The 11128-nt window shown below is 46.6% G+C and overlaps 1 protein-coding gene across 1 annotated transcript in view; it reads left to right on the top strand.

Annotated features, from left to right (window-relative positions):
• The window catches only part of LOC135103897 (dipeptidase 1-like), a 195132-nt gene that overhangs the window by 122760 nt on the left and 61244 nt on the right, over window positions 1–11128 (top strand). Inside the window, exons 5-8 of the mRNA XM_064010825.1 lie at window positions 6851–6983; window positions 7237–7388; window positions 9019–9100; window positions 9533–9597. Coding sequence (XP_063866895.1) covers window positions 6851–6983; window positions 7237–7388; window positions 9019–9100; window positions 9533–9597 — 432 coding nt within the window. The remainder of the gene's footprint in view (window positions 1–6850; window positions 6984–7236; window positions 7389–9018; window positions 9101–9532; window positions 9598–11128) is intronic.

Here is an 11128-nt window from a genome sequence, read left to right as displayed (position 1 = left end):
TATTATTATTATTATCATTATAATTACCATCATCATCATCATCATCATAATCATCATCATCATCATTATCATTATTCTTATCATTTTTATTATTACTATCATTACTATCATCATCATCATCATCATAATCATCCTCATTATAACCAGAAAAGTAATAGTAACCGCAACCACACCGTCTGTCCATAATTCCACTCCTCTGCTTTGCCTTGTTTCCTCTCCGCCTCGCCTCGCCTCCCCTCGTCAGGTATCATCTGCCTCATCATTATTTTATGGTATTGATAATCAACACAAAAAAACTGTGTCAGTAAGACATGAAGTTGCCGCAGGGTTGCTGGCAGTAGTGGGCGGCGGATGACCCTTAAAGGAGACGCGTGCCAGGTCCTGTACAAGTTCCCGCCCCTGATCCCCTCGCCCTCCCTTGCAAGTCTTCATTATTGCACTATTGTCCCGCAGCGAAGCGTTCGCAAACTTTACGTGAACAGCGATTCTTTCTCCACTATACGTTAACTCCATTTTTACTTAATTTCACGGATTTTCTCCTTTCACCTATTGGACGTTCATTACTATGGTCCAAATATCGCCTCTGGCAGCACCACCAGGGGCCGCCTCGCTCTTGGTGTGGGTCTGTTAATTCTCAAGGCATCGAAGAACAAGTCTGATCATCTCGTTGACTTTTCATTTCCTTCCAAGAGAAATGACTTACACAAAGTGATGTGTATGAGTAGGTGCGCATCAGTTATCAGAAGAGTCGTGTGTTGTACTGCTGCCCACCACGAATGGAAACTTTCCACGCGCGTGTGTTCACTCCGCCACTCAGCGCCAATATAAATGCATACGATGAAAACAGAAGCCGAATTCTAGATTAAAAAACAAAACGCTGCATGTTTAAACAAACTTCTCCGCTTAAATTTCAGGACATATTTGAGTGAGGCAGGTGGATGAGCCGCCAATTTTTCCTCGCGGCCGTGTTAGCGTGAATAAAAGTGCCTGCTCACCAAATACTGACGCCGACGCCGCCGCTTGAGAAATGAGGTACGCGCGTGACGGGTGGCGGCGGAGGCTGAGGCTCACAAGTCGTCGGACACGTTCTTGCGATAAAAGTGGAGCCGCGCGACGTGTTATATCCGGTCTTGAAGGAGCGACGAATGGCGTCACTCACTCCCAACGAGACGCGGCTCCACATCAGGGACGTGGGGCGTGACGAACTGTTGCTGGCGCGCTTGGGAACACAGGGATCTGTGGCAGCAGTACTGCTGCCAAGTGCTGATAAAACGCCATAGCAGGAGGTACAGGGGAGTTATGCAGGTACTTCATGGTCTGCCTTTCTCTGAGCTGGTGAGGCGGCTTCCTTCCAGCACTGAATCATTGCTGCGTGTCGCGGTGAAGAGAAGCTCCATCACTGCAGCGACTGGGTGGTTGACAATCAGGTACTGAGGAAGGCACTCTGTATTAACATGGATATCTTGCCAGCTTGTGTCTGTCGGTCGCTGGATGAAGGCTCGGATTCAAACCGTTTTTTTCGGCAATAGTTCCCTCCATTCTGAAAGGAAGATACAAAGGCTCGCTCCTCACACGCCACACACACTGACTGGTGGACGCACATGTTTTGCTCGCCTCTGCACAGTAACGGTCGGGCACATTCAGTGACCTGAAGCACACTGCAATAACCTTTTCTCGCCCAAAGCCGCAGTTATCGTGACAAGGGCTGATGGAGGCAGCAGAGGTCATCTCCGCCTTGCCGCCTCCCTGGCACTGCTTCCCGTCGTAACTCATCCCCGCTTGGCCTCCACATCGCCTCCACATCGCTTCCACATTGCCTCCACATTGCCTCTTCGTCGCCCTTCGCCACTTCTTTTCTAATACTTTCTTCATCCCCAAAGTTGCACAATGTCCCTGCAATTTGCACGAAGCTGCTGGAACTTCGCATCCTGCGGGCGCCACAAGATTCCCGATGTGTCACGCGCTCTTACCCTTTCACTGCCGACCTGCCCCATTATCCCACCCCGCTGCACCCCGCCCCGTCCTGCCCCGCCTCGCTTCGTGCATCGCGGCGTTACAGCGCACCCCCAGCCGCTGACTTATAGCTCCGACACAATGCAACCTTCACGTAAAGTGCAATGGATGTGCCGTGTCCTGCTCCAGTCCCGCCCCGCCCCGTCCTGCCCCGCCCCATCTGACCTTCCCTTCAGCCCTCGCGCACTCCATCAGGTCCCTGTGTGTGTTCCGGCCGCCCGAGTGACAGACAAACAGCCACCTCAAATAACAGTATCTGTCCACATCCTCCATCACGCGGCGCCTCGCCCCCACGCCAGCAGCGCCTCGCCTCGACTCGCCTCGCCCGCCCTCTCGTTACCGCCACTCCAGGAACGCAGCGAATATAGCGCCGTTTATTACACAAACCGAGAGACTGTACTGGAGGCAAGACAGGATATAGTGACATTTATTATAGAAACTGAGCGAGAATACGACCGGCACCATGGAAAACGGGGCCATTTTTATTGAAACCTTGCGACTCTGCGTCGGGAAGAAGTGAAATATGAAGACATTTTCAAACACGAACTGAATGACTATGAGACGGACGATCCGCTGCATTTTTTTTTTTTTTTATTACTACCCGAACCTGTATTAGAAAAAAAAAAAACACATGGAAAAGCTACTGATTCTTCACGTGTTATATTATTGTCTCTTGCTCTATTGTCACCTTTGTGCACTACTGTTTGTTGCTTTGTTGTATAACTGCCTCGCTACACCTGTGACAGTGCCATTGTGTGCACCAAAACTCCTCGTGCATCATAGTCTGAGCAAAAAAAAAAAAAAAAAAAAAACTACTCCACTTTCTCACATTTCAAGTCCTCTTTACATAATCCACTTATGCCTGGACTCCGAACTGCTCACTTATGTTTTGCCTTCCGCATTCTAACAAGGCAGTAATGACAACGGCCTTGCCTGCTGGTGTGAAGCTCCTGAAGGAAGACTGCACTGCTCCACGTTTTTTTCTTTTCTTTCTTTTTTTTTTATTTTGTGATCCATTTGATTCATAATATTGTACTTGATTCTTTTATGACCAGCAATTATATTTTTGTTTCTATTCTTGTTCATGTTGTTATAGACGTTCTTTTCACCTGCCTCCCCCTCCTCCTCCTCCTCTTCCTTTTCCTCCTCCTCATTTTCTTCCTTTTTTTTTTTTTTCTCACGTCTTCAAGTTCTAGATTCCACCACCACCACCACCACCATCACCATCATCATCATCATCATCATCATCACTATCATCATCATCACCACCACGACTACCACCCCAGGAAGATTCCTTAGCTGCTCCCTGTCATCATCATTACAACTCCATTCACGCTAATGCCTCGCTGCGCCTCATCACCTCGTCGTCTTCCGGCAAACACCAAGGGCTCTCCTCCCACTTAGGGCCCGTATTCTTAAACGCTTTGTTCCCTCTTAAGGACCGTAATTCTTCTAAGGCTACAAAGATGAGTCAGATTCTTATGGATTTTTTTTTTTTTTTTTTTTACTGATAATGCAAAGTTCTTGTTCAAGTCGTCACCGGAATTAGGGAAACATTTTTTAAAACTCCCAGTAACTTTCACCAGAGCTTCATAAAAGTAGTTGAAACAAGACGCCACAGTGTTTAAGAATGTGATTCCTATTCCTCCCCAATATGACTGCGGTTCTTTCCTTCCTCTGTCCTCTGTCCCTGATGACTACCGACTTTCCCTCCAAGTATTACCGGAATCATGAAAACTCCATTGAAAATTCACCTTAACTTCCATCAGAGCTTCTTAAAAGTGGTTGAAACAAGACGCCATAATCTTTAGAAATGTGAGCCTTATTAATTCCAATTTAACTGCGGCTCTTTCCTTCCTCCTTCTTCTGTTTCCTCCTCCCTTCCCGACAACTACTGGCCTTCCCCTTTGCTGTCCCATTCTCCCCGCCCCTTCCCGTCTCAATAAGTACTACTCGTCCCCTCCTGCCGCCACTTCCCGCCCCAATAACTACTGCTATTACCCTCCCCTACCCACTTCTTCTCGCCCCCTTCTGCCCCTTCCCGCCCCAATAACCACTGCTATTCCCATCCTCCAACCTTTTCCTGCCTCAATAACAGCTGCTTCTCCCCTTCTTTCCCCTCTTCCCGTCCCAGTAAACCACTCCTCACCTTTACCCCCGCGTTCCCTTCCCCTGCCCCCATGCATCTCTAACCCGCCCCTCTCTCCCTCCGTTCTCTTTGCTAACTTGTCCCATAACCCGATTTCTGTCATCCTGATTCTCACTGTAACGTTTATAGAGTAAGAGTTTATGTAAAAATGTGGAGGTTAGTCTTTGTCAGCCCCTGTGCTCTTTTTATCTTCCTTTTGCCTAACCCTGTGTGCCTTTCTCTGTGCTGCCCTCCTCTTCCCCCTCCATCCCCTTGTTCCCAGTGCCCTGCCAGGTGAGTGGGCCACGGTGGGTGAGGGATGAGGGGAGAGAGGAGGGCGGGGTGTGCCTTCAGGCCTAAAACTCATAAAAAGTGCGGCAGGAAAACGAACAGAAGAGAAGAGACAAAAACGTTTAATGGATGAGTCACATACATTAGCAGCTTAATTGAGGAATGGTTTAGTCTCTCTCTCTCTCTCTCTCTCTCTCTCTCTCTCTCTCTCTCTCTCTCTCTCTCTCTCTCTCTCTCTCTTCTCTCTCTCTCTCTCTCTCTCTCTCTCTCTCTCTCTCTCTCTCCATCCATCTCTCTCACTTGCCCTGTCCATCCATCCTCGTGTCCCTCCTCTCTCTCTCTCTCTCTCTCTCTCTCTCTCCTCTCTCTCTCTCTCTCTCTCTCTCTCTCTCTCTCTCTCTCTCTCTCTCTCTCTCTCTCTCTCTCTCTCTCTCTCTCTCTCTCTCTCTCTCTCTCTCTCATTCATCTCTTTCCATTCATCCATCCATCCTTCTCTCCCTCTCCCAGAACATTCATCTTTCTCTTTCCCTATTCGTTCTTTCCTCTCCGTGCTCACTTCTCCTCCCCCCATCCTCCTCTCCTGACTGTGCCCCACTCACACACTCGCAAGTCATGGGGTACTGTTAACGCCTCCCTGTAATAACTCGCCTCTGTGTGGTGTCAGACATCCCTGGCAAGGACAGTCATGCATCTCAGGAGAGCAGAGAGTATTAGTGGTCTCGTGGTCTCGTTGTCTTGCCTGGCCAGCGCTCACACACCCACGCGTCACGCATATGAATATAAGGACATAGAGAATAAGGGAAGCTGCAAGAAGTCATCAGGCCTACATGAGGCAGTCCTTGTACAAAACATGCCTACCTATTTTTGTGTTAGATATGTCTTGTCCCCCTTCCACCCATGCACCCACTTACCCCGCCACACTTCCACCCATACTCGTATTCTCACTCCATCCCTTTCATCTCTCTTACTGTTTTCTGTATCTCTCCTCTCTTTTTTTTTTTTCCCCTCTCCTCTCTTACTCTCTTTCACCATTCCTTCAAGCTCGTTCCATTCATCTATCGATCACCAGTTGATGGGATCTCTCTCTCTCTCTCTCTCTCTCTCTCTCTCTCTCTCTCTCTCTCTCTCTCTCTCTCTCTCTCTCTCTCTCTCTCTCTCTCTCTCTCTCTCTCTCTCTCTCTCTCTCTCTCTCTCTCTCTCCTGATTTGTTTTTAATTTCTGTGTTTGTTCTTCCCCTCTTATTCGTTTCTTCCCGCATGCCAGACCATCACCTCGTGGCCCTTGCGTCCCCCCTCCTTTCCTCCCCTTGGACCAGTGAGGTGGATGGAGGACGGGCACAGGTGGGGAGGCAGGTGGGTGGTTCATTGGTGTTTCGGACGCTCCAGTTCTAATGTCCTGAACACTGTCAATAACACTTGCTCACATCCAATAACGAGCATTGGTCGGCGCCGGGACCACGATAGCGGCGAGAGTTCAGGCCACAGAGGGATCATTTTGCACAATCCGTCGCAAAATGGTTAGGGTTGAATCACCGTTCGCCGCATCGGACCCTAATTAATTGCACTGTTGCCGTGGCGCGGGTTTACAAAAGTGCATTAAGTTTGCAAAAGTTTCCTCCCCAACTCGGCCGAACTTAAAATCACACCTGTTATCATTCCATTCCGTGCTGAGTTCAGGCGAGGCATTTGTGTCCCAACAGGTGCTGATCATGGTGTGTGGCGCCTGTCATCACGCCGCCGACCAGATGCCTGACGGGAAAGTGTAGACTTGAGCGTGAGCCGAGGTAGAGAGGGAGGGTAGGGGATGAAGGAAAGGAACAGAGGGGGAAGGGAGAGGATTGGAAGGGGTAAGGAGTAGAAGGGAAGAGAAATAACATGTGGTTTGCTATTCAAGGGGTCGGGAAAGACGAAGGGGATGGAAGAAACTAATAAAAGAGGAAGGAGAAGAGGAACAGGTAAGGAAATGAGTTACTGTCAATATGGAAATATACTTTACCAGTTACTTATTGTTAATGACTCACAGATTCGCCGCTAGATGGTATTGCAGTCGCCAGTCTAGCTTGTGAGCTCGGCGATGGTGACGAAACCGTTACCCACTTTGATAACATGCATCCCATGAAGATAGCATGAACACCCTTGATGTTTAATTATTCAGGCGTGAATTTCCTGCCTTTGTACAGGGAACAAGCAGAGTAATCGCTCCGTAATAAGGTCACTGCACCATGACAGTCGCTGATGACTATTTCTGATGCTTATTGTGCAAGGAGGATGTGTTAGCATGGATTGCGCGTTGTGATATTAAAACACGGAATAATATAGCAGTGGGAAAAGCGGCAGTCCTGCTGTTTAGTCCCGCTACCAGAGACTTTCAGTGTCTGCCATAACATGCATGTCTGACGTGGTTGTGTCGTGCCCGTAGTTCTGGTCGGTGTACGTGCCGTGCGGGGCGCAGTACCTCAACACGGTGCAGCTGCTGCTGGAGCAGGTGGACACGGTGCGCAGGATGGTGGCCGCCAGCCCCCATGACACCGTGCTCGTGCGCTCCTCCTCAGGTGAGTGATGTGTGTGTGTGTGTGTGTGTGTGTGTGTGTGTGTGTGTGTGTGTGTGTTCTAGTTCTGCTTTAGTCATCCTCTATTTCAAAATATGAAATTTCCAAACCAAGCATAATAACTGTAAGGTAGATATGCTTTCTCTCTCTCTCTCTCTCTCTCTCTCTCTCTCCTCTCTCTCTCTCTCTCTCTCTCTCTCTCTCTCTCTCTCTCTCTCTCTCTCTCTCTAGTAATCAGCACGTCTCTTGCCTGCAGAGATCCTGGAGGAGTTCCGTCGCGGGCGTGTGGCGAGCCTGATGGGCGTGGAGGGCGGGCACGGCCTGGCCAGCAGCATGGGCGTGGTGCGGGCGCTCTATGACCTCGGTGTGCGGTACGTCACGCTCACCCCACAAGTGCCACACGCCATGGTGAGTGTCGCCTTCCCTTCTCTTCCCGCTCTCTTCTTTCCTTCTTCTTTCTCTTTCCCTTCTTTTCCATTTTTGTCTTTCCCCTTCCTTCGACGTTCTAATTGTTTTTCTGTCTCCTTCGTTCATTTTTTTCCCATTCTTATTTTTTGTTTTATTTTATGTCCTCATTCATTCACCCATCCACTCACTCACTCACTCACTAACCTCACTTTACTGCGTCCCTTTCCTCTTTCTACCTCTTTTCTTTCCTCCTTCCTCTCATTCCCTTCATCCTTCTCTGCTCCTTTCCTCCACCTTTACTATTCTCCTCTTTTATCCCCGTCCCTCCTTTCCTTCCTTTCCGTTTCTCTTTTCCTTTGGCTCCGAACACACCTTCCTTCCTTCCTTCCTTCCTTCCTTCCTTCCTTCTTTCCTTCCTTCCTCTCCCTTCCTCCCTTCTCTCGTTTCTCTCCTCCTCGTCGGTCCAGCAAACGGAGCCTGACATTCGAAGCTCTTCATTAAACTTTCATTCTTCATCGATTACGCATTCCCAGCTCGTCCATTTGCTGTCATGAATTATATAGTTTGCGTTTGAATAACACTGCATAATTCTCTCTCTCTCTCTCTCTCTCTCTCTCTCTCTCTCTCTCTCTCTCTCTCTCTCTCTCTCTCTCTCTCTCTCTCTCTCTCTCTCTCTCTCTCTCTCTCTCGTAATGTTTATTATTTATTCATAGACTCATTAAACTCATCTATTCATTCGTATATTTGAATGTTTATTTGCGTTGCTTTTCATTTCAGTGTTTATTCTCACGACGGGTGATAAGTGCGAGTGTATATAGATAAATAAATTAATTGTATTTATAAATATGAATAAAAGATCAAGTTTTATAGTCAATATCGGTTAAAGCTCCAAGTTTTTTTTTTTTTCTCTCTCTCTCTCTGTTACATTAAATTCAACTTTTTGGTGATTCACTTCAAAGAGAAAAAAAAATTACATGAAAGTTCAAAGGCGAGATCAATTTTAAGCTTTAGGGAGGAAGTTTTTTGATCCATTTTATTATTTTATCGTATGTTATCACTGGTGGCGCTTCACTTGGAGGGGAAAGAGAAAGCTCAGAGCTGGCTGAAATAAATTTAAGTTTTGAGCGACATTTGTATACAAGCTATAAGTTTTATTTATTTATTTGTTCATTTGTTTATATATTCATTTTTGATACATTTATTTTTCTTATATATTTATAGATTTATTTCCTTCCCTACTTATTTATTTATACATGTATACGTTTCTTCATATATTTCTTTGTTTATTTACCTACATATTCATTTATTTATTTGTTTATCTACTTATTTATTCATTTGTTTATTCATTCATTTATTTAGTTTCTTATTTAGTTATTTAGTTATTTATTTATTTACTTTTATTCATTTATGTGTTTTTCCTTTTATTTCTTTTTTCCTTTTATTCTTTTTTTTTTTTCTCTTTTATGCATTGGGAAGTGTTGGAAGTTGGCGAGAACAGGCAGGTTTTGGTGGCGGCGAGCAGTTATAGTTAGTTGAAGCGACGGACGTGACTGCCGCCTCGCATCTCGCACTCCTCCACGCTGGCAAACACCTCCCACTGCCTCGCTCTTCATAAAGGAACTTGGCGCAGCGGCTCTCGGGGGGCGGGAAGCGAACAGAAACAGGCGGACAATTGGGGCAGGCGGTGACTGTGACAGAAGTGGTGGTGATGGGTGATGGCTGATGATGATGATGATGATGATGATGGTTGTGGTACTCGGGTGATAATAATGGTGATAATGACAGTGAGGATGGTGGTAGTAAGGTGCTGACGTCAAGTGTAACTCTTTGTTCGAAACTGAAAAAAAAATATGACTAGTACATGAAAAGAGATAACAAAATGCAATGATACTCGCTCGCAAAAAGAGAGGGAAGTAAAATATAATACTTCCTTTTAGAAAAGTACGAAAATGAGAGAGAGAGAGAGAGAGAGAGAGAGAGAGAGAGAGAGAGAGAGAGAGAGAGGAGAGAGAGAGAGAGAGAGAGAGAGAGAGAGAGAGAGAGTTGGCGTGTCAAATGCGGAAGTAAAAAGTTAAGAGCAAACTCACACTCCTGCACAGAACAAAACAAGCCTAAACTATTACTCTTGCCGTTTCTTTCCCCAGGGGCTGAGTGCTCGGAGCCTGACCCACACCTGCCCAACACGCGCGGCCTCACGCCCTACGGCAAGGTAAGTCTGCTACAGCTTGCTTGACACTCGCTGATGAACGCTGCCGATTACGTGACGAGAACAGACGTCATTGGTTGCACGCTGGGAGGGGATGGGAAGGGACTGGGTGGGAGTGGGGCGGGTTGGGGCTGTATATCTTACTGGAAGAGGAGGAGGAAGAGAAGGGCAGGACTTAAAGTTGGAGTAGGACTAAAGCTTAAGGCTTTGGGATCTCAAGGTGAAGGAGGCGATGACTTTGGGACCCTACCTGGACGAGAAAATTGAAGCTGGGATATAAAAGGACGTCTGAGGGAAGGACGAGAGGTTATTAGTTAAAGGCTGGAATTGCCATCAGGGTGAATGAGAAGTTAGAAGAGGAGACTTGCAACTTTCAAGACTCAAAACCGGAAGAGTGAGGACGTTGATTCAAGGATAAGCGAGCTGTAGTGAAGGTAAAAGTGGGACTCTGTAAGAAATTAATGATGATGATGGAAAGAGCGTAGGAGCCCAGGACTACTATACTTTGCGCAGAATGGGAAGGGGACGGTCGCCGCTGGACGTAAGTAGAAGACTGGATGGTTGAGAGTAAGAAGAGTCTCAGGGGAGTGTTGGGTGGTGGGGCGCGGTGGCGGCGGGGGCGTGGTAGGAATACAGATGAGGGCAAGGCCGCGGGACCACCAGGCCTCCAGTCCTAATAAAAAGAAATGATTCCTTCGACTAAATTTAATAAAGATTTTGCAGCAAAATGATTCAGCCGAGATTAACTAACTTCCAACTGTATTTTATTTCTTTTTTCCTTTCTTATTGCAAAGTTATTCACTGGACTTCAGTTAAAAGACTAATAAAGCAGCGGAGAATAAAGTTTTGAGGCACTCGGGCTGGTCAGGGAGGAGGAGGACGAGGGTATAGCTGAGACCGTACTATTTACTTCGGGATTTATTGAAGGAAGTAAGAAAATGGAAGAAGAAGCTGCGTAGTTTAGGCACTGAGCTTCCCTGATGTGGTCACTCAAGCTGTATGCGTGTGTGTGTGTGTTGTGTGTGTGTGTGTGTGTGTGTGTGTGTGTGTGTGTGTGTCCGCCACCTGAGGCTTGTGTGTGGAATATGTTATGTGACAGGGAGAGCGTGAGATGAGATGGCAGAGGTGTGAAAGTAACCATTATTATTATTATTATTATTATTATTATTATTATTATTATTATTATTATTATTATTATTATTACCAGTATTATCATTCTTGTTATTATTACCAAGCTGTTTTGTTGTTTTACTATACAGTTCTTGCGGTCATAGTAGTAGTAGTAGTAGTAGTAGTAGTAGTAGTAGTAGTAGTAGTAGTAGTAGTAGTAGTAGTAACAGTAGCAGCAGGAGCATTAGTAGTAAGAGGAGGAGGAAGAATCGACGAAATACAAAGGACGAAAAGGGATATTCAAATCAGCACGTGTTTTGCGTCATGTCAGACACCCTCGATGTTTGTGCTGCGAGTATTTAAAAAGAAATTAAATCGTATACTGGAACGTGTGGTGTGGTGTGCTGTGCTGTGTTGTGTTGGG

This window comes from Scylla paramamosain, chromosome 9 (assembly GCF_035594125.1).
Source record: "Scylla paramamosain isolate STU-SP2022 chromosome 9, ASM3559412v1, whole genome shotgun sequence".
In the NCBI taxonomy this organism is placed as follows: Eukaryota; Metazoa; Arthropoda; class Malacostraca; order Decapoda; family Portunidae; genus Scylla; species Scylla paramamosain.
The sequence above is the reverse complement of the archived record's forward strand: the minus strand, read 5'-3'. Positions and strand labels throughout refer to the sequence as shown.